The sequence below is a fragment of the Trachinotus anak genome, unplaced genomic scaffold (assembly GCF_046630095.1).
Source record: "Trachinotus anak isolate AG129_WGS33_773 ecotype Australia unplaced genomic scaffold, CSIRO_AGI_Tana_v1 ptg000001l, whole genome shotgun sequence".
In the NCBI taxonomy this organism is placed as follows: Eukaryota; Metazoa; Chordata; class Actinopteri; order Carangiformes; family Carangidae; genus Trachinotus; species Trachinotus anak.
The window spans coordinates 1,163,456-1,187,806 of NW_027273852.1; the positions used below are offsets into that span (position 1 = coordinate 1,163,456).

General features: G+C 39.0%; 2 protein-coding genes across 15 annotated transcripts in view; one reads left to right on the forward strand and one right to left on the reverse strand.

Annotated features, from left to right (window-relative positions):
* obsl1b (obscurin like cytoskeletal adaptor 1b) overlaps positions 1–1,088 on the forward strand; it is a 38,676-nt gene extending 37,588 nt beyond the window's left edge. For all 13 annotated transcript variants that reach the window (XM_071484855.1, XM_071485350.1, XM_071484681.1 and 10 more), the window contains one exon: positions 55–1,088. In XM_071484855.1, coding sequence (XP_071340956.1) covers positions 55–69 — 15 coding nt within the window. In that variant the 3' untranslated portion in view covers positions 70–1,088. The remainder of the gene's footprint in view (positions 1–54) is intronic.
* Positions 1,048–24,236, reverse strand: LOC139625964 (carboxy-terminal domain RNA polymerase II polypeptide A small phosphatase 1-like). Of its 2 annotated transcripts, XM_071486181.1 has the most exons (7): positions 23,540–24,236; positions 13,569–13,717; positions 9,177–9,278; positions 5,375–5,431; positions 4,377–4,469; positions 3,071–3,256; positions 1,048–2,875 (listed from the first exon to the last, which is right to left on the reverse strand). In XM_071486181.1, exons 1-7 carry the CDS (start codon positions 23,610–23,612, stop codon positions 2,747–2,749), a joined length of 789 nt encoding a protein of 262 aa, XP_071342282.1. In that variant the 5' UTR covers positions 23,613–24,236; the 3' UTR covers positions 1,048–2,746. The 2 variants fall into 2 exon arrangements, with proteins under 2 accessions (XP_071342282.1, XP_071342204.1); XM_071486103.1 differs by lacking the exons at positions 13,569–13,717; positions 23,540–24,236 and adding an exon at positions 9,960–13,552.
* Positions 24,237–24,351: the final 115 nt, after the last annotated feature.

Consider the following 24,351-nt stretch of genomic DNA (forward strand, 5'->3'; position numbering starts at 1 on the left):
GACGGACGACCTCTGGTTCGCAGTCTAATTTTTTTCTCTGCTCAAATTTCACAGGTGATCCCTGAGTGACATCTCCAGTCTGTCGTCACCTGGTTGACACGGATTGACGCTTTCAAGTTGTATCATTGCTGTTGCTTATATATTTATATTCAGTCTATACAAGTGGTTGAAACAGGGTTATAATGGATTTTCCTGCAGTTTTATCAGCATGTGAAGAAATTTCAAAGCAGCTCTTTAATCATTAATACAAATTGCAGTTTGACTGTAAATAATGTCCTGTGTGGAAGTGTTTTGACTGTAACAATGTCGTGAAGGTTGAAGCTGAATGTGTATTTGTGCCAATAGATACCTGATGTAAAAAAAAAAAAATCAAAGGGCTTCAGTTGTGGGAAAAACTACAAGTATATGGTTTGTGTCATACAAGGTTGTTCTAGAACTGCAATTCTACAGTGTTTTAAACAATATAACTTTATTTAAACCCAGTGTATTTTCCCATATATCCGAGCATGGTTTTGTGTGGCTGTTGTGACAGTGACTCAGATTTGTTTTGGCTTCTAGAGCAGCGACACCAGCATCAGGTATTTACCACATAAGAGACACATTAGGTTCCAATTGACTCCCCCCTCATTTCCACATCAAATTTAGGTTTTAGAATGAATCATCCAAACATCAATTCATTCAATTTCACATTTAACGTCTATTTCATCATTTGTCTATTGTATAGAAATTATTTTTTATGTTTTGATGAAAAGTTGAAATGAAAAAAAAAAAATCTGCCTTGCAGGAAGTGGCTTGTCATGTAAATATATTGGGCCAAAAATCAGGTAATTTAGGAAAGACATAGGTTACAGAATTACTTGATCTCATTGATTGATGCTTGATTTGTTGAAATGCTTGTTGAGTGAACATCTGAAACTTATTGGAGGATGATAGTTGTTTTCATATGAAATCTGTTCCATATTCCATTTTTCCATTTGACTTGTTTCCACCTCTGCTATGTTGTGTTGAGCGTTATGTATGGGAATAAAGTACTCTAGTGAAATATGACCTGTTTCAATAAAACATGCTTTATTGATGCAAGGTAGAAATATCTCTAGTTGTCTTTTTTTCCAATCTGAAACATTTATCAGCAGCAATTTTAAAATTCACTTTACCAGTTTCTTTACTTGAGTCACAACGTTAATACTCTGGGTTGCATACAGTAAAAAAAAAAGTAAAACGTTATTCCAAGACAGGTTATGTTTTTCACATATTGTCAAAGCATCTTTTGAATCTCAAACTAATGTAAATACTCACACTGATGCAATCACACTCAAAACCACACATACATACACACGCACACATACATACATACAAATATAAACACTCGCTCCAGACTGAAGCAAAGTAAATCAGGGCTATAACATGTCTGGCACAAGTTTCCCCTATGAAACTGAATATACAGATCGATAAGGCAGGACACTTAATGTCTTACACAAAAAAAAAAAAAAAAGCTCGAATTCAAGTTTACCGACAGGAGGCATCAAAGTGTGCTTTCAAAATAAAAGGTCAAACTTATCTGAGACGCCTTAGCAGCTCACAACCTCCTCCTGCACACATAAACAGTATTGCATTACTGATGGGTCACACACTGTGGTGGCCAGTTCAAATAAAAACATCAAAAGATAAAATAACATTAGATAAAATAACATTAAAACCAAATCAAAATGATTGTATATACAAAAATAATCTCACCATTTCTGCAGTGGCACGTCCGTGTATGAAAGGTCCGATCAGTCAGTCTGTTTCCTTACTGCTAATCTCTAATGTCCAATTAATCCTGACTTTTATAGTTTACAACTTGTGTTTGTGTGTGAGACAACATCTAAAGGGGTTATTACACATTCATAATTAGATTCTAGTAATATTAGAATATAGTATATATATATATATATATATATATAAGGACTAGAATCAATGGCAGGGGACTACAGGTTGTTGTTTCTCATGGTTTCTCATCTGGTTCCTTTTCAATCTAAATGCTAAAGCTCAAGCATACAGTGTATTTCTGTACCACAAACAGTTTGTTCGTAGCTTTCCAAGGACGTACAGTAAGTGCACAGTGTTTGAAACATATCATAATGTGCATTTTGCAGTGAAATGTGTCACAAAATATAAGAAATTATTAAAAGTTCTCCAGAGTTCATGATTGACTTTTCCTACATACACATTTGGCCAAAAACAAAAACAAAAACAAAACACAATGAGCTTAATGAGATTCAAGGGACCATCTTCGATGTTTATCCTGTGTGAGAGCTTCAAATACTGATCCGAATGCTACATCGCACTGACATGAAAATGATTGATGTGGTTAAATTGTAGAATGGCACTGAACATTTGTTCACACAGTCTAGGTTTACAGCACACTCACATAGGTCACTGCTGTCACAGAACGACAACAACAACACTAGCTGCACTGCAAAAGATATCTACAGAAGTCATTTGATCTCATATTAATGAGTCTTTATGTAGAATTAGTAAGAAGAAAATCTGTCACTGGGATTAACTGTCAATGCTGAAGCACCAAACCCAGATTGATTTCACTTTTTAATGTAATACTATAAAAATATGAGATTAAATGACAGGCATTTTTTTTGCAGTATGGTCCTTGTAGTAGGAAGCAGTGTGGGGCCTGTGGCCCATCAGCCTCCGTGGCCCCCTGACGACAGCCACTGGTGATTATTTTCATCCTAGTGCCTTGCCTATGTTAACTTGAAGTCCTCTCCTGCTTGAGAATATCATAGATGTCATCCACTTTGCTTAGTCTTTCAAAGAAGGGGATAAGATCGAGGAGCTCTGTGTCTGACATGTCGTCAAACCAGGATGCTACAGGAACCTGCAGGTTTAAAAAAAGCAGGATATGGTGGAATTAGACCTTTTTGATGCTCCACAGAATTTAACATTATTGAACATTATTTTAATATTCATTAAAATCTGAAATATTGCTTTTAAACAATAACAGACAACTATCACATTAACTTTAGTCACTGTATGTCAGTGTATTGCAGAGAAAGAAATATGAATGACATACTGCATTGTCAGGATGGAAGATGTAGGAGGCTGGGGAGTTGTCGATGATGATGACCTTGTTGAGGTCTCTTCCCAAACGGCTCAGGTCTTTTACGTAGTTCCCTTTGTGGAAGACACAGGATTCCCGGAAGAGACGGCTCCGGAAGGCCCCCCATTTGTCCAGCAGGTCTGACACAGGATCTGCATACTATAGTTTAAAAAAAAAAAAAAAGTGATGAGCTATGTTTACAGGTAATTCTGTGGTTTTACAGAAATATGTATGGGTATGTTAATTTAAATGTCATTGCTGGTGACTAATGAAAAACAAATATTTTACACTTTAAAGCATAAAAACAAACACAGAATATTAAGATTTTTGGATTCAAGATTAACAGTTTTTTGGCCACTTTGTCCACCTAATGAAGCCTACTCCAGTATCGATCCTCTTTTCGCTCTGTTTTGGTCTCCACTAACTCCTGAGGGAAATATCTGATGCTATTGCAGTTGAATTTGAGGAGTTTATTGTTGTTTCACTGTAAATAGCTGATTTCTGCATATGAAAATAACTTTGATGGGTATAGCCTCTTTATCACTGTGCAACACTTAGTTGTGCATATTGTGCATTACTCTGTTAGTGATATTGAAAGTGTTTTATTTTGTTATTCATAATTTAAAGAGCCAAATAACCACATAAAGAATAAAGGTAACACAAAAATGTACACTGCCTCATAATGAACTTAACATTTAAGTGTATTATTTTTCATAGTGAGCCTTTTAAACTTTAACATTATGGCCTACACAGACCAACAACCAACCTGCATTGAATTTCAAAATTCCAAGATATGTATCAGCAACATTTGAGCTTGGATATTTTCAAACATGGCAGGCAGATGAGCAGCATTTGATTTTTGATCTCAAATGTACCAATGATACTGTCAACTGCTGCAGACAAACGTGGCAACTAAAACGTAATCAGGCAGAGTGCGTGTGTGTGTGTGTGAGTCGGTGAGTAATGACTGACCATATGCTTCAGAGAGTTAAGGTAAGGCTAAGGTTAACACGGTTTGAAGTAAATGTTAGAGGTTAAAATGTGTCTGCTATTGCTTGACAGGTATCATAAATACATCTTTATGTGTGAGGGCGTATGTGGAAGGTCGCCTGTAAATCACACACAAAAAATGAAACCAGGCTTCCAGTAATTCTAAACATCATGTTAATCAAACAACAGGTGAATAGATCAGTTTACAACAGTGTAACGTACTCTGTGTCCTGCAGTTTGCAGTCAAACTTTAACAAAAAGTGACACAGTTTCAGAACAGCAGTCTGACCTTGGCTAAACTTGCGGTGAACAGAACACACTCAAACAGTTCTCCCATCCTCTTGAGGAATTCGTCAACGTGGGGTCTCTTTAACACATACACCTGGGCGGAGACACAAAAGGCGTAGGAGAATGAATTCCACAGCAGGTGTAACACATGCTTCAGTTATTAGGAAGATGATCGACACCAAAAATATTTGTAGTCTGTTGATAATTGTATGTTGCTATATTTACATTAATTAAATAAAAATAATAGACAAAATTGTAATATTCAAATTAAAAACACACATGTAAGACTTTATATATACCTTTACTTAGATGCTGGTGGCCTTGTTTCTGAACCAAGTCATCCCGAATAGGCTTTCCCCACTTTAACAAGCCTATCCTGGATTACTTGAAACAGACCCAGGCCCTCTGTCTTCTGGGACGCCCAGCACAACAGACTGTAGTTACCATTTAAAGCCTGCAGGGAAAAAGTCACTGCCTTCCCCCCAGCACCAATAAGCAGGACATAACATGTGCCACAGACTGAGATTGATGGCCAGTTATTTCTGAGAAGCCTGCCAGGGCTTCCTCATTTCGTCAGGCCACTGAAATAGCCACCTGCTGCTTGGAGCCATCAACAGAGAGGACTACAGCGCTGTCAAGGCTCGTCCATGTCAGATTTTCAAATTTTAATGCTGACAGCTCGTAAACCAGCCCACTTTTCAGGTCAGATCAGATGTAGGTCATTTTTTGGTTACTGGTGTGTGGTATCTACAGTGCTTATAAAATGATTCCCCGTTATCAATCCTGCTTGCACAATTTCTAAACAAATCTCCTAGAAACAAACAAACATGTAGAAACTATAACTTCATTGACTGGTGTTATATATATATATATATATATATATATATATATATATATATATATATATATATATATTATATTTATATATATATATTATATAGTCCATTGATGTGATCGGGGCAGCACAAAAGAGCCATATCCTTAATATGAAATTCATACCTGGTGAACTGTTCCATCAATTTCCACTGGAATGATAAAATCAGCATTGTTCACTGGCTGTTGAAAAATAAGCAGGAGTGTTAATCACAAAAAAACCTCATTATCCCCAAATAAAATCATCACTTTCTAAAGATGAAAGTGATGGCAGTAAATCAGAGGTGAGTATGTGTCAAATAGACGCGCAGACGCCACCTAAGATGCCACACTGTTCATAATATGATCATTGAAATACAGACGATACAGAAAGTGACAGGGCTCATAAAACATCTGATTTATTTTGGCAGTTCTCACATCTGAAATATGCTTCTCAAATGTTAGTATCACCCTAAGCATGTTCTATATAAGGCGTTACACCACAGCCTAAATTGCTAAACTATGAGGTAATGGAAGTAAGATACAATAAGTTTATCATCAATCGTAAACAGAGAAGTGTAAGTAAACATTCAGAATTATTCATAATTATCTCTCTATCCTTTTACATTGAGCAGTCTGTGAGCTAATGGGCTGAGCAACCACCACAACACATTAACCCACTTCCACCCCACTTATAGATATCACTGGTTCGATATGACATATATCTATATATATATCTATCTATAAATTGTCATTTAGTCTCCACTTTCAAAGAGAACGTTTTTTTTTCCTTTAAGGACGATTATGCGCATTAAAGTTGGATTAATATTTGAGGCTGAACTGCAACTCTGGGGCCTGCACTATACTTGCAAATGTCTGTGACTGACTGACTGACTGACTGACAAAATCACCAAACACCTTATTGGGGAACCTTGAACCTCATGTGGTGTTCAGCTGACCAATGGTGGAACTTAGTCACTCAGTCAGACGACATTGTGATAATGAAATCAGGAATTTAACAGCAGCAAAGCAGCAGCTTGGAAATGGCTTGGAAGTTAACATGTAGCCTTAATGGGCCGTGTTTCAGTCACTATTGTTCTGTTGACTGACAGTGAAAACAGAAAAACATGAATGAGAACAGCTGTATTGGGAATTCAGCTGTGTTAAAATTCAGTATATGTGAAAAAAGAGAGGAGGAAAGAATAGGACACAATGATGTCAGTTTTCAATTATGTCCTCCATTTTGCATAGACCATAAACAGTCCAGCCATATACACAGTCTTGTTTAATCACTTATAAGTCTGCATGCAGTTCTGCCTCTATACTGCATTCTAGCCATATTCCTGATCTATGAGTATTTGTTTTGTGGCTAGAAATCTTTTCAAACATTTATTTCACAAACAAATTTTTTCTATTTGAACATTTGATTTAAATTAAAATATCTGTTGACATATTCGGTCTGCTTCTTTATTGGAAGGTTGTAAAGTTAATGCGACCAGCTTTGTGTGGCTTCACAACATAATGAAGACAGTTGTTTCCTAAACCATTCAAAATGAGAAGTCTTAAGCTGTAAGAAGGCAAGTAGACCACCTTTGGGAGTGGGATTGTCTGACAGTGTGATCAGATACAGTTTCAATACAGTTTTCCAATGAGATGACTCGAGGACAATATTTAACACGTCAGAGATTGTGCAACCCTCAAGCTATTTTTTGTGAGGTGTGTTCAATTGATTTTTGACAGTTTTCACATAAAGTTACAAATTTCTAGTTTGAATACATTAAGTAAAAGTGAGTCACACAGCACACTGGCTTCCTTTTGATTTCCATATACAACCAACTCTGCGTCATCTAACACTATTTTTAGTATATGTGTCAAAGTAATAATGAGTTTTATTATCCATCTTGTGTAAAACATGGAGTTCACAGAGTCTGACCCTGTTTACACATAGCTCACAGCAATATCCTGTGACATCCTTTAGGACAGTCTGTGACCTGAGAAGGACTAAACACCACATGGCATTCATTACATAATTTGTCGTGACACAGGAGCCTCGACTTTTGGCATTGATTACTTTGTTCACTGAATGCTACCATAAAAGGTACCAAACGAAACAAAAGGAAGCTGGTTATTTCTAGGAACAATGTAAAATTCAGTACAGTTTCTGAAAGCATCTACACTCTATTAACACTGACTGATTTAAACTGAGTTATGTTGTTTAGATATTTGATTTTGAAAAGGTGTGCAGTTGTAATTTTTCTTGTATGAAAGCACATAATTTATTTATCAATCACTCAAGTTACCATTGTATTAACAAGCCATTTTTGAAAGAAAATACTGGTTAATAATTACTAATTAAATAATTACCAATTTTGTGTTGTTAGATTTAATTCTTGAAAATCAGATTTCAAACACTTTTCTGAGATCTCACACGGATTTGAGGATGCAGGATGCAGGAAAGGATTTGCATTGAGAAACCAGAGAAGTAATCAAATAAATGGATAATGTATAAGTGGCACATGAGCTCTGTCCTTTAGGATAAAAAAACATCATATACCTCCTAAAAATATGCAACATGAGTATGAAAAGATTATAAAAGTCATTTAGCCCAAATGAAACAAGTAGATAAGGAAACTAATTTGGATGAAATTGAGTTTTTTTTTTTTTTAGGTTTAAATATAACCATATATAAATTCCATATATAAAACAATTGTGTGTTTAATCTATAAATAGGCAAGATTATAATTTCCCGGCATGCTACACTGTTTATACGTGAATTGTTTGAAACACACCTCCTACACCTGAGCTAAAAGGCTTTTGGATGGTAGCATTCAAACTGCCAGACATCTTCAAAAATCATGTGTTTGTTACTCACTATAATCTCAGTCTTTGCCGGATACAGTTTCAGTGAGAACCACTTTTTACTCAAATGAGTCCATAAGCACTTTAATGCAAAAACTAATCTTGGATGAAAGACATTTGTTCGGTTTGACAATGAAGGAAAAACTTTATAACTGGCTCTCTTCACCATAACCCAAATCTCGCTGAGCTCCATTGTACTGCAGTGATCAAAGACATGTTTCTATGTAAACAGTAACTACAGTAAAACATTTTAGAAAAGACAGTTCTTCTCTTTCGCAGCCAGAAACAGCTGGTCTTACTCTGATGTTACGTTAGACCTACCAACACCTCTAAATGTTGTCATATCTTGTTTATTCTGTACAAAAACCACAGTATATAAGCAACAAGTCATGTTTTAACATGTGGTGGATTACTTCTCGGTTCGGTGTAGTAACCTCCTGGAATCTCTGACGTTTGCCTGGTAGCCTGATGGTGACTACACAACTCCAGGAAGTTACTGCTCCTAGCCAAGAAATAATCGACATGTGTCATTTTGTTTGCCAAGTTGAAGTAGAGTGGAAACAACGCGCCACCTGCACAAACCACCACTGTGGCAATGAACAACGTATGCAATAAAGCCCAACTAGCTCAACAGAAACGGTCATATAAATGATAATTATCTGTATTTATTACGTTAAATCCAGGTTTTCCTGAAAGAAAATGACTTATACCTCTATAAATGGTTTATAGGCTAACCTTTAAATGTAATTGTGGGAGACAACGCAAATCTATCCACCACCCACACAGACCTGACCCTCACACAGTAGACTGAAAGTAACACATGGACTGCACATACTTTCACCGATACAAAGCTTATTCCATCAGAATAATTTGAATAGTACTATAATCACATAACTACTCGACACATAGTAGCTATCTGAATGGACAGCACTCCCTGTGAGAGCAAAAGTACGACCATATTTTTATTTTAGATAAACTGACCCTTAAATAATAACCAAAATATATTTGATTAGGCATATACGTAATAATGGCTGAACACACTATATACTGTGCGTAACTATGAGAAAGTAGGTCACACAGGCCAACTTACCTTAAATGAACTATGCACTAGTGTTTCATCCAAATCAATGACCACACAGATCTTCCCTGCGTCATTCGATTTCATCCGTGGGAGCAACGGTTTTGCTGGAACCTGAAGACAAACAGACAGTTTAAGACCTAAAGCTCATGTACAGCAGATTGTCCCAAATTAATAAGCTATTTAACCTTTCAAACCCACAACATGAGCAGCAGCTACAGCTTCCAATTCCTTTAAACATAAGAAATTACCATCTCGAGACGTTGTGGAAGACATACTGCTCATTGTGTGTGTGTGTGTGTGTTTCTTGTCACTTCAGAGAACGGATTGGGTCGTGATGTTTCAGTAATGGGTTACAGGAAACATGGGCTGCTACAGCTGCTGCAACGTTGATGGAGCATGTTAATATCACCATACCATGTCTTATCCTTCAACAAGTGGTAAGAGATCAGTGTTTGTTGGTGTGATTCTGATTCTAAAAACAAGCTGGCATGGCCGTACAGGCTGCTTGTAACACTGGTGCAAGTGTTTGTTTGTGTAGAGTGAGCTGCCACGTGAGGATAATGGCAGACCTGGTGTTTGACACAGATACCACACAATCTGCCAAGTTAAAATGTCCTGGAACTTATTCCCTGCCATAGTTGATAGTACAGTCTTAATGATGTAAAAATAGACCGGCAGTATTGGGCAGCAGGTTTACCATGATTCTGGGATAATTTAAGGCTTCGAGCATCTTTCTGAAAACTCAAATTTAATCTCCTTCAGAGCTTAACGAGGTGCGAAGACTTGTAATACCTGCGGTGGAATGCAGTACTCGCATTCACAAGTCCAAGAGGATTCATCGTCGCTCTGCTCCTCCTCTGAATCTCTGCTTTGTTCAGAGTCGTCGTTTCCCTCAGCCTGTGCATCCAGGCCCTTGATTTTGGCACGTTCTGAGAGAACGCTGTGAATAATATCTAGAGGAGGTCTTATTTCTGTGTCTAACTCACAGTCATCATCTGATTCTGGAGTTTGTTCATTGTCTGTTTCGTCCAAGGCCGTGCAGCTGGCTAAGTTCTCACACAGTTCAATAACTTCAGTAATCCCGAATCGGACTGATTTGTTCTCCACTGGGCAAACTCCAGGGGCCTGTGACTCAGTCTCTTTACTAGAAGCATATCCAGTAGCTTTTCCATTCATTATCTGATCGTATGATATTCTCTCGAGTCCATTAAGGGCTTGGTTAACAGACTGAACACTTTTAATCTGATACGCATAGTAATCCTCAACACCTGGCTCACACATTGCTCCATTATCTTCATTACCTACAAGTGACCAATATGGCTCCATTTCTGAACATTCAATAAATACTTCATCCTCAGGCTCATCCTTTTTGCGATCAACAGTTGTCTCTACGTGATCAGTTGTAGCGATACTGTCACCAAGAGATTCATGACCCCAGGCTTCACAGATCTTGTCTTCATAAGCATCGCCTTCAACAGAGATGTCCTCGGCACTTGGTGCACACATTCTCTCCTCATCACCAGGAGATGGGCAGACCCCAGCTTCTCCTTCATTGCAGATTTCAGAAACTTGTTCCTCAGATGCATATGTTTCTCCATCAAAAGTGTCCTCGTCTTCCTCTGCTTCTTCATAATTCTCTGCATAAAATGCATGGGCTTCACATTCTTCATCTTCTTCAACTTCATCTTCCGCTAAAGCTGATTCTGACTCTATGATCCAGTCTTCATCTGCTGCCTCTTCACATGCTTCTTCAGGACATACATCCACCTCCTGTACATTAATGACCTTATGGGTTTCTTCAAATGTACAGGCATTTTTAGCTCTGTGTTTCTGCGCTTCTTCTTCAAGATACAGGCCCTCATGTATATCTCCGCCATCGAAGCAGGAGATGTAATGTTGCTTTTGTCCAAATGCATGCCCATAATAGTCAGCTCTGTCAAATAAATCAAAGTAATCCTCAATAACAACATCAACAGTGGATGTTTTCTTTTTATCCTCATTGCTTTCATCAGCATGGCTTTCTTCCATTTCTTCTTCTTCTTCAAAAGATTCCCACTGTGTCTGTTCATCACTTGAATCTTCTTGTGCTTCCTTTTCAGATTCCTCAGATGAATCGGAGCAGGGCTCTGAGGGAATGCTGCCATCAGGACAAGTCTTAAAGGACTTGGTTTCAATGGAAGAGCAATCTGAGGCGCCGTCCTCTTCATTACAAAACTCTGAGCTGTCAGAGGTTTTGTCAGAGGTTTCACACTGTTGAGTTGTTTCATAGTCTTCGCTTGTTTCAGCGTCGTCTCTTCCACACACATCACAGTGATCTGTGGACATGTGTAATGCAGTAGCTGGCTGAAGGTGCGCTTCAGTGTCCAGGTATTTCTCACAGTATTCACTAGCAAAGCTAACATGTTCGCTGCCATCAAAATTAACGGGTGTGTTGAGATGTGAGGAATTTACATCTTCTTCATCACTGGCTTCTGTTTCATTTTGTTCGGAAGAAAAGCTCTCTTCATAATCATCATCGCCATCATTTGTGCACTCAGTTTGATTCTGAATTTCGTCATAATTGCAAACTTCAGTGCCACAGTCCAGTAAGTCCACTGAGTCAGAGATGTTCAGTGAGAAATCAGTCAGTTCACATTGTTCAGAGTCCTCTGTTGATGTGTCTGGTTCAGAGTCACACTGCTCATCAGAGGGCTCGTACTGTTGGAGCAACTCGAGGTGGTCTGTGCTTTCTGGTATGAAATCAGACATTTCACACAATCCAAAACTGTCCAAGTTCATTGCCAATTTATCTGGCTCAAAGTCAAAAGCCTCAAACTGTTGACCAGAGGGCTCACATTGTTGAAATAAGTGGAGGTGTTCTGCACAGTGTTCACAGCAAGGACAACATTTGGAAGCTAAGCTATGATTAGCACTAAGCTCAGAGGACTTGCAAGGTTGAAAAGACTCACAGTGTTGAACACATTCATGAAATGGTTGGCTTAACCCTGAAGTGTCACACTTGTAAAGGGTCTGGTCGGATTCAAAAAATCCGTCGCTTGCCGAATATTGCTCGAAGCTCTCAGCATGTCCATTGCAGTATGTGCAGGATTCAATCTCATCTCTGTTCAGGTTGCAGTGCTCCATGCATAGGAGGGAAGAGTCCATTTCTCTGCTGACAGTTTGCTCAGTGTACTCCACAAGGACCTTTAAGCCAAGTCCAGCACTTTTCTTTGAAGGGCTGGTTAAATCTGCAGCTTGTTCTGACAGCATGGCTTCAGCTGATGGCTCTCCTTCTGCAGAGACTTTAGCTTGCTCAGAGTTTTCCAAATACATGGTGAAATTATTTCTCAGTCTGGATTATGTTTGTTTAACAAAGTTTATGCTCCATGCATTAGGTCAGGATCCTGCCGTCTCTCAGGAACCTGCAGAGTCTGAGTCCAAAAGAGTGGCAGCAAACTGTAGGGTCCATTCAGAGTGGATATGCACACGGCTGGTGGGGGGAGTCACTGAGACAGCAAGCCTGTGAGAGTAACAGCAACAGGAGCAGCATGCACGATGACATGACAGGTTGTCACAACCAAAACTGAGACTAGCACTTGACTCGACCCCCCCTCTGCCAGAGACCAAGCAATTTATTTTGGGGGCTTGGAAAGACGTGACAAATAACTTCTGGAATATCAAATCTCTATAAAAGGCTGAACTAAGGCATAAATCTGAAACTGACACCTGAGAACATCTTGACCACTTGATCTCCAGACCTTAACTGCCAAAAGCCAAGTTGTTTTCCAAGAATATGCTCACTTTTACCATAGGAGGCATTGTCAATTGTCCAAAAATGATACGTAAAGGACTAGTAGTCAGTCATTGGAGAATCATCCATGATCTTAGCGCATGTAAACATCCTCACCATTCAGATGTTTTCATATTCGAACATCCGTCACACAAAAATACCCAAATTATTACATGATATATTAGCAAATAATCAATCAATTATCAGTTTCTTTTATTACTTTAATCACTCCTGATACCAAAAATGCATTCCGTATTTCATATTTCATAGTTTTCAGCTGCAAGCCAAAGGGAGTCTCCACTTGCTTGTGGCACCACCACAGCAGCTGTTTTTGGGTTTTTGCGAAGCAGTGCTCGGGTCAGAGTTGCACCTCTGTAACATTTACGCCATTTCTGCGCTTCTTGATTGATGTCTGAACACGGAGTACTTTGCAGCGCTGCCGTACATTACCTCAGGGCAGGAAAGACGAGTAAACACGAATAGCTTTGAGCCATGAAAACATGTGTTTCAGGCATCACACAGCTGTCAGTCACGCTGACCAAATGCTGCTCAAAAGATGAGGGAGAAGGAGGGTGAGAGAAAGCAGACATCACAGGGAGGGATTAGAGAGGGATGTTGAGAGATGAACTTACTTTTGACAGGGTCCCATTTTCTTCTACCAATAAGGGGGCATTGTTTTTTACCGGAGGTGGCTCTGTTTCTCTGTGACAGAGGCAGCAGAAGAGATTGTGGAAGAGGCCTCTGCTGCGAGGCTTCTGTGAGGGGGAAACTTTGCTTGCACCTGGAACAGAGTGAGAGAGAGAGAGGAGTTATGTAAGGGGTGATGCTCTTATCGATTGAAACTGATATCATTTCTCTGTTATCTTTTTCACTTTAAAATCTATCAACCTTGCTAAATGAAACTGATTATGATCATTCTTCAGTGTGTAAGCTAACATCCGGCTGGAACAGGTGGGACAAACATACTTTTTAAGGGGTTATATATATTTTTTTAGATCAATTTTAACTTTATTATTATTTATGCAATTATAATTTTATTCAATCAGTAACTACGAAATACTACTATGCCATGACGGAGTCCTGCTGACACCACAGCACTGCAAAGATCAGATACTCAGGGTGAGCGTCGGCACCAATACTTCCTACTGTGCTCTGTCGTGTTGTGCAGGCTTGGTTGTGGCTATTTCAGTTGTGTAGCAAAAGGTTAAAAGATATTGCATAAGAAAGCTTATGTGTACATTTCAGCCTCGAAAACAGTTGAAGACATGCTGTTTCATTTCCAGAGTGTTATTTGTTTTAAATTACAAATATTTGCTTAGAATAAAATTTGTTCCTCTATAGTATACATAATGCCTCACAGTGTACATATTTAAACATAGACAACATATTTTTTAAGTATTTCTACTAGTTGTAAGTACATATGTTTGTGATAAGCCTAAAAAAGAAACAAATCTTAAACATATCCTTCACAGGCTGCCTGTGTAATACACTCTCCTTTTCCAAAGGAATTCAGTAGATTATGTTGTCATTAATGTTTAATTAATTAATTAATCTTATTATTTTTCAAAATAAATAACTTAATTGTATGTTTTTGCAAAATACATTGAGAACAGACAAATCAATGACTGCCTGAAAAATGTATGATTTAAAAAAATACAGCTTCGTGGTTGCACATATAAGATACAACAATGACATATACAATACTATCTTACATTCTGTCTTAACATCATTAACTGATGTAACAACAGCCACTGGCACACACAAGTGGGCGAAACATCCCATCAGCTGGTGTCGGAGTGATGAGAGCCGGTATTTAGAAAGAATGAAAAAACTGAGCCCTGATAAGCAGTCAGAGCTGTCAGCTAAGACATTAGCATGCCTCTCAGACAAGACTAAATCTGTTGCCTCAGACTGGGGCCTTCTGTATCATAGACCTGTCAAGCTGCTTTGGGTGTAAATGTGTGATGATTGCACAAGTAGCATCGATGGGTTACCTTGCTGAGCAGTCAACAAATCGAGGACTGGTCAATGTGAACAAACCAGCTTTGAAGAATTCTGGATGCAACGGTCATACTAAGTGTTTTTCCATCATCTGTCATATGACATAACCAAATCTAACTTCAACAACAAACATCAGTTTGAATTACCAAAACTTTAAAGGAACTGTTGAGGATTTGTTACTTCTCTTTGTCCGATGTGATAGTAAACTAAAAATCTTTAGCTATTATCAGATTAATCAATATTGAAAGTATTAGTTTCAGCTCTATACTGTATGTTTATTTATCTCCATCTGGTTTAATGGAGCTCATTATAGCCTGGGTTGCAGGAACAAATTTAAAGACACAAATAAGTCTTGTTATAGTGACTGTTAAAATAACTGCAAACCTTTTATCTAATGTAGGAGGCTGATAATCAGAAATATATTATTAAAGAAACCATTTCAATTGTTTAATTCAATTCCACTTAATTTAGCAGCTATTAACTTATGACTAATTGAAAAACTGATTCTGCACATAATAAGTCCGTTTGTGCCATTTTGTATGATACTGTGTGTGTTTTCATCACCACATCATGGTTAGGTAACTTTAAATACAAAGAGTAAAAACAAAACACATGAAATATGGACACAGTTTATGTTCGTTTTATGTCTATCAATGATCAATCTCAACACAACATAAAAAATGACACAGAAAAAAATCAGTGTTTATGTTAACCTTCTATTTAGCCCAGTTTCATCCTCTTCCACGAACACGTGTGACCTACTTTCGAGTGTTATTCCCTATGGCTTTGGCCTGTTGAATACTTCATTCAACTGGAGCTGAAAGTGGACAAAGCCACTGGGGAATGGTCATTACTGCCTGGACATGCTTGTTAGGACATACCTCTCTTGGTCCCAGGATGAATGTTTTGTGTGCAAACACGTGTGAGGGAACTGGGCAGGTGAAGCTTGTAGTCTTAAAAAACATCACGCTGCCCAGTGCATTACCACATTACACATCAGAGCGCTTAAAATAGCCGGCCAGAGCAGCTGCTGACAGCGGTTGGTGATGAGATTCTCTGGATGGGTGTATATATAGTGCCACATACTCACACCAGGCCATAAACAGTCACAAACAAAACCTGGTTGTGCCACATACTAACCAGGGCAGGAAATGGCTAAGCAGTGTGTTTACACTGCACAGAGATGCCTCAGTGCGTGCACAGAAAAATGAACTAAATTAAACCACTGACACTGTATACCCTGCAACATCGTGCCATTCCCAAAGCTTCCCAACCATCATGTCTATATTGCAAATGTCAACATAAACAGAATACCGGCTGCACAGACAGACAGCACAGGCACCTGATAGAATGGGTAAGGGTCCAAAATAAGAGGGGTCACGAGAACAAACCAAAAGCCATTTAAACTAGTTTCAACTGGGTTTTCTTTTGATTTATATCATGTTAAAAAAGATAGATAATCCTCTGATATAACTGTGAAATTAAAAGGAACAATTCCTTTTAACCATTTGATATCCAGACAAGTTATTTGCATAAAAACAATGTGAGTGGGAAAATAAACTGGAGCTAAATGGGAACAACTGCAGAAGTGATATAAACTCTCAGGCTGCCAGGGCATCCCATTATTTGAAATCTATTGACTTGCATTTTTAGTTAGAAATCAAAGCAACATCCACCACTTTAGTTGGTGTTTGTTGCATCACTTGAATCATTTTAGCTCATGAAAGCTCTTTAACAGCCCTCAGGCATGTCAAGCTGTGATAGGAAGGAATATATATCTTAAGTTTAAGGAAATAAATACATGGGAAAAAAAACAAGGATTAACCATGAAACCTCAATTCCAAAATCACTTCAAAATCTGATTCAAATCTCATGTGAAATTGCTCTGAATGTCCCTGCATCTTGCCCATTATAGGATAACATTTTGTTTACTGACAAGGGTCAATATTTTAGAAACAATGAAGGAAACAGCAAAGTATAAAGCAAATGGGACAAACGGTAAAGAATAGGTATATTAGTGCAGAGCCATGCTAGTGACTGTGTCAGGCTATACGGGCACAATGGTGCTTCAGGCTACATGCTAAAGTACATCTGACCATGAGTTTCGGTGATAAATTTTGCAGATGTCTAGTCAAACATCCAAGTAGTCAACAAATTATTATGGCCGGTGACAGCACTAGCAGAATGAAAGACTTTCTTGCTTCATGAAACTTTACAAGTGTGTAGTTTAGATCTAAATAAATGCCAAGTTATAAAGATAGCTGTGGTAATAATGTAGTAGTGACTACTCAGTACTCACGGGTCAGAACGTCATAAGTACACATGGGTTCTTCCGACCCATGAGTACTCATTATGAGTTGTCATTACTACATTGTTATATGAGTACTCAGTACTCATGGGTTGGACCACAGCCATCTTCAAAACTTGGAAATTATTATCATCCAAACTACACACCTGTGAGGTGTAACAGATTTTTGGGCTGATGCATTTGAAAATCTTCCATGTTTTCTTGATATGTACATGTATATAAAGCCATGTCTAGTTTTGTTTATGTTTTTTTAAGTGCTGCATTTATGCTGCACATAGCTTCTGCAGCATAAACAGTTTTTTTTTTTTTACTGAGCAGTCCCATGTTACATGTGGAGGTGAGTCACATACATGGCATGCTGGACAAAGGGCAACCTTTGAATACACTTGACTTGTATTTCAGGGCTTCACATTGATCCTCTGCAGATTTTAGAAAGCAGTGGGGAGTTTACAAACCCAGTTCAGCCAAATGTAACACAAACAACCATAACCAGCCGAGCTACAGCAAGTAAACTCTTTCACAATAAAGCAGATTTTAAAAATTACAAGTACTTTGCCATTTATCATTAATCACATTATCATTTATATATTATATTCATATTAATTCATATATGTATGTATTTTCTATTTTGTATATTTTGAAGATGGGGGGTTACATTACTATAATATTTTTATTATATTCTGTAAATGCAAAATGGAGCACTGCAACATAACAATCTCCCCTGAGGGATTAATAAAGTATTTCTGATTCTGATTGTGACTGCAGCTAAATTTCTTAGTCACACTTTATTTGCTCCTCAGCTCTCTGTTAATCAGTCCTACGTTCATAATTAGGAAGTAGGAATGAGTAAGAAGCAAACTGTCCTGCAACATTTCTCACACCTCCCTGGCTGAGAGGCTCGGACACTGATAATGAGGTTACAGCATTTCTTAGTTTAAAGTACACTTATCTGGGGCTCTTTCAGGCTAGGCATGCCTGTGTACTTGGCTGCTTCTATTCCTATCCAGACGCAGAAAGAATGAGGCCTCCCACGACCGACTTTCCGTCACTTTGACACCCGATACTCTGTTACAATCTGACAACTTGCTTCACACCCCTGCAGAGCAAATGGTATGGTAGGTTCATGGTGGCTAAGGTGTTCTTAGGTCAGGTCAGCTCAAGGTTTAAAGGTTTTTTGCCCCTGAAGATATTCAGTTTACAGACTGTCCCAAATCATGACAAACAAGACTTACGTAGTATTTTAATACAGCTGAACTGAAAGCTGTTCTCATTTACATATTTTTCTGTTTCTGTTGTCTGAAAAGCTGCTGCTAAAAATCCTGATTTTATAACTGTGACGTCACCTGACAAAAATCACTATACACTAGAGTTAAAGACAACAGCTGTCCTGTGATTTCAGCTATATTTACTTGTAAAATGATCAGAGAGAAAGTCACAAGCAACAGTATATCTTTCTTATTTAGTCTCTCACACAGCGCACAGTCTGGGCAACAAACTGCTGCCCTAACTCTCTGCCACTCAGTGAACAGAACAGACATGAGAGGTGTGCCTCTTGACCACAGGGCAGTAACTTAATGGTGACTCTCTGCTATGGAAAGTAGCTACAGTTTGTCCAAGAAGTCACTAGATTTGTCTCTAAGTGCTTTTTTGAACAAACGTCTCCAAATCTAGCAACAAATGTGGTAAGTTGGCAACACTGCAGGCTACAAACACCCCCCTAATAGAAACTGTTTGTGCCAATCGATTTTGAAAGAGCAACAGCCAATAGGGAAACTTCAACTCAGTCAGGTAGCATTCGGCAGCCCAATGGGAATATGATCACAAAACTTTATCACTCAGTCAGTCAGTCACTAACATTCACATTTATAGGGCTGGTTCTTCAAACTTCATAACAGATAGAGAATTTGGTAAGTAAAGAATACAAGATCCAATCAGCAAAGGTACTGTCAAAAGAAGGCTGTCCTGTAGTGGTCTCAGAGAACAAGCAGTAGTTTCTAAATCACTTCTCGGGAGGGGGAACAAGGCCCAATGCTTGGGGTGGGCTAAGAAATACCATGGATGACTGGAAAAAGTCCCATTTAGTGATGAATCCAAGTTTGAGATTCAAGGCAGTAACAGACAGATGTATTTAAGGAGGCGAACAGGAGAGAGAGTGATACCACAGTGCATCACACCAGCCGGTTGTTTTGATGCTGGTGGGAATATTTAAGTCTGTGGGTGTTTCTTCTACTCTGAAGTTGGGTACTGACTACACCCTTACCGAGGAGAAGCACCACTCCATTCTTCAGAGTCATGCTACACCCTCTGATTTACATATTTGTAGAAAATAATTTATACTGGAGGGAGAAAATGACCCCAGTGACCCCAAACACACCTCAAAGCTTTACATGAACTCCCTGATGACCAAAGTAGACCAAGCAGTCCTGACTGTCATGGACTCTCCAGCACAGTCAACTGAACTCAGTCTCACTGAACATTTATGAGGGTACTTGAAGACTGAGAAATCCAAGCGTTCTTTGGAACATTGTCAGATCATGCCGGGATAAAATGGGTCACCGGGTTTTGCACACTTGTGGCGTCCATGCCAGCGTGGGTGCATGCTGCCATTAAAGCAAAAGGAGGACATACCGAAAGTTAATTCATGTGCATTTTTCAAAGATTCAGCTTTTCACTCAAATTGTTAAGCTGATATTATCATTTGTAATTTTAAAAATCATATTACTATTAAAACAATTGCAAAATTGTATCTTGACTTGTGGTCAGACTTATGGGCCCCACTGTACATTAATAGCAGTGTTGTCATGCCCATAAAAGTGCATATTGCGCAAGTGACGTGAGATAAAGATGCAACCAAACACAATGAAACATCAAGGAACTGTGTTGTTTGGTAGGTCTGAACAATCAGAGACTGTGCAAGACATTGTGACAGGAAGTTTCACAGTTGTCAAGGATTCATAACGTCCCCATTGACTGCATAAACTTGTGAAACTAAAGAAGTGCTCAGTCCTCCCCCTTTCCTTTTTCTCTGGTCCCTCAAACCTGGATGGCCTCCATGTTTGGACTCATGACCTCTTGGCCAAGAGAACATAATCTGAGACCAGGCTGGAGTGGCCTTGTACCACTAAACTGGACACTACTGCCACCTCCTGGCTAAACTCAGCTTTACAAGGGGAAAAAGCAGGTAGACTGCACAGTGATGCACAGTTTAGCAGCATCCAGAATTCTTTCTGTCTTTCCCACATGTAACCCATTGCTCTACTGTTTGGTTGGCTGGTTAAATAATTAATTGATTACAATTAAATCAGTTCATTTAGATTCTACTGATAAAAGGGAATGCCATGGCACAAGGGAGCTATGATTAAACATTTAATTACAAATTCTTCACCTCAATTGTCCATCTTCTCTCTTCAAGTACATGTCTGGAGATGCAGACATGGTTTGACATCTGGCTACTTTTTAATAAAACTTACACTAACTAGCATCTTTTTAATGAAAAGAACTGGCAAATCTATCAACACCTCACTGGTGCACAATGTTCACTTGAAGCACAGCTGTTTCTTTGTTATTAATTTAAACATATCAAGTTTACAACCACTGAATTACTGAAATAATACTAGATGTTAAGTCATAAATCTAGGTTTAATACTATAAACATTATCCTCATTTTCTCCCCGCACTTTAGCAAACAGCAGGCAACTGGTATTCTGACACCACAGCTTTGGTCAGGAGCAATAGCAGGCATATTCCTAATGCTTAACCTTCATGCTTTTTGGTGTGGGAGGAAGCCAAAGCACACAAATAAAAGCTAACACAGGCAGATGAGCTCTGTAAGGAGACAATGCACACCACAGGTTACAGGCCTACTTCAATGTGATACAGAAGTATGATTATCAAAAGTATTAGACAATAATCAAAGTATCTGCTCAGTGTTTTCTGCTTCCACAACAGTTAGGAAGGTTTGATTTCATCAGCGACTGCCTCTCGACCCTGAACGTTACACAGGTTTGTGGTGTAAGTCTGGCCCTATTTTGGTCATAAAATTTCAAGTCTGCTTGTGAATAGAGCTCTTGTTGGTGGTCCTGCATGTCTTGATGCCCAAAGTGAACTCAGACTTTATCAGCAGTTGATGGGGTTAGGGGTTAAGTTGCTGTGGTTTGTTGTGTTGTTGTTCAGCAGCCTGGATAAACTGATTCTCCGTAGATGACAAGAGACAAATATCTTGTTCTGAAAACTGAGCATGTCCAAAGATAGCACATGAGATGCTGAAAGGATCCAGCGACCATTTCATGATGCTTTTCTTTCTTACGAATCAGAGCATCTAAGCCAAGTGAAAAAATATACAATTAAGCATGGTAAAAGTATAATCTATAATATATTGTATAATTAGATGGTGTTGCTTTCAAAAACTGTCTATTGGGTTGTTGAGTGGCTGGTAACTTCTCTCAGTGTTACCATCATTAATAAAACTCTGGAATCTCTCTGTCTGAAGAAAACTGAATCCAAATCTCTGATAAAGAGTTTGGAACCATTTTCTGGCTCAGACTAGAAGATAGGAGATGCTACCAATGAGCTATGTTCATCACCTAATAAAGCCCTGTGATAGACTGGCGACCTGTCCAGGGTGTACCCCGCCCTCGCCCAATGTCAACTGGGATTGGCTCCAGCCCACTCGCGACCCGGTTTGGATAAGCAGTATAGAAAATGGATGGATGGATGGATGGATGGATGGACATCACCTAATAAGTAACAAGAGAAGTGTCAGACTCAGAAATCCAGTTTTGGGCAGGCCAGTGCAGTAAATATATACTGCAGTATATAACACAGTCCACTCAAAAGATCAATGCATTTCCCAAAGCCAGACTCCAGAGAAAAACTATAGCATTTAAATGTCATTTTTAAGTGAAGCTGCTTCTCTGAGGATTATTAGTGATGATGATGAAGCTGACCATGAGAAGAGTCAAGGTTTATTTTAATAGCGGCACACACTGGAAGTGATTTATCTTTCTTTTCCTCCTGCAGTTCAATCAGCAGATACCAGAACAGTATTTTGTTGCTTGATAACATCAAAGGTTTTGCTGTGAGCGTGTGGATCATTTCCACAAACACTGGTTCATAGAAATGTCCTGTGAGAATAACAGACTTATTGTATTTTTGAGATCTTCATGCAAAAGTTGGGACACCTGACAGAGTCAGTACTTTGTAACGGCCTCTTTGCCAACTGTTAAGCAAGGCGGAGGAAATATTCTGCTTTGGAGTAGTGTGGCATTTTCCATTCAATGTCATTCGACTAAACATCAGCAAATTCTGGGTGAAGATGCAACCAGTCAAGAAAGTGAAAGTGAAAAACGACTGAATGATCCAAAGCAGACCTCTGTTCCACCATGAAGTACTTCAAGAAACACAGGCTGAAGCTTTGGGAACGGCCCTCAAAGTCCTCTGACCTGAACACTTAACAGAAATCTGAGGCCAGATCTTAAACATGCTGTTTGCACAATACAGCCCGTGAACTTCAAGTGATCTGCAAGGAAGAGGAAGTATGAGTGAAAATTCCTAAGAGAAGAATTTAAAAACTCTTAGCTGCAAAAAAAAAAAAAAAAAAAAAAAGTGTTTGTGAGCTGTGCTATCTGCCAGGTGGGGTTACTTAATACTGACTTATTAGGGTGTCCATGCTTTTGCAAATGCCTCAATTACTATTTAATTCCATGCTATTGTTTTCAGGTCATGAACTAAAAGTAGCAGTGCATTGACAACTGATGAAAGGCTTATTCTTATATGCAGGGGTTGGATTTACTTCTTTTCATTTCAAAAATCAACAAAATGTACCGACAGGGTTTATAACCTTAAGGACACACACAGTAAACTGTTACCTGTAAAAAGTTATGAACCACTGTGACAAACTAGTGCGTTAACACTGGTAATGCTTTCCAGTCCAGCAGTAGTGATGCTGAATTTGAGGTTTTTCCAGTGAGATGTGCATTTAAAGATCACCATGTGGCCATTTTGTAAAAAAAAAAAAAAACTTGAAGCAGCTCAACATCCAAAACAATGACAGTGAAGTGTCAGTGCCTGTGACCCCGCCCCCTCCGAGGCGACACACCACTTCTCATCTTTAACTCGCTTTTTGCTTAAAAACTGTGCGCAGCGCATTTAGGTTGGTCGCCTTCTGCCTCAGGGGCTTCTTTAAATCCAAACTCTCGCCTTGTTGGACCTACACATGGAAGCAATAAGCTGTCGTCCGTGTCTGTGGCCTACCCGCAGGGCTGAATAGTTCAGAAAAACTTTTCCCAAACTCACCTTCCTCGCTGCGAGCCGCATTGTCCTCCTCCTCTCTGGTTACTTGCGTGATTATCGACGGCGAGTGGTCCATCAGGTCCGTCACTCACAGACACGGACGTTATCGCTGGGGGGGAAATTAGTTCGAGGAGTTATGGCAAAAAATAAATATATTTTGCCACTCCCTGTCTGCAGACGCGCATACTGAGCGTAAAAAAAAAAAAAAAAAAAAAAAAAAAAGAAAGAGGTTTAAAGAGGAGACGGCGCTGCAAAACAAACCCCACCGGTCCAAACTCCTCTGAAAGGCCGAGGTTCAGAGCCTTTAAAAGAAAAAGTTATTTCTAAAAGTTGTAACGTTGCACAAGTTCATCAGGTTGGCCATGCTAACATGGAGCTGGACGGTTTCAAGGAAGCCCCGCTCTTAAAGCCACAATGCAGGATGTGGAGCTCGATACAAAGTGTCGGTGAGATTCACTGTCGCCTCGTCTGCGGTGACTCGGAAAAAATGTTGCGGGGACGTTTTCATACGTTTCTGCTGTTTTGTTTGAGTTTCAATCTTCAGTTTAAATTTCGTTAAAGCGCTAATTAAACCTTCGTTTTCTGCTCCCAGTGAGGAAACTGTTCAGTTTTGTGGCGTTTCATTGAGACTTTTGTTCTTCTTCGCGACTTTTTCAAGTTTGTTCAAGTACAACTTTGACAGGGGCAGCCTTGAAACCGACCGGGAGAAATAGGAAGTTAGGGACAGTCTTTAAAGTGCCCACACCTAAGATCAAGGTAACTCCCCTCTTTTTCAAATATCTCCATGAAAATCATTTTATGGAGACAGGGATAAA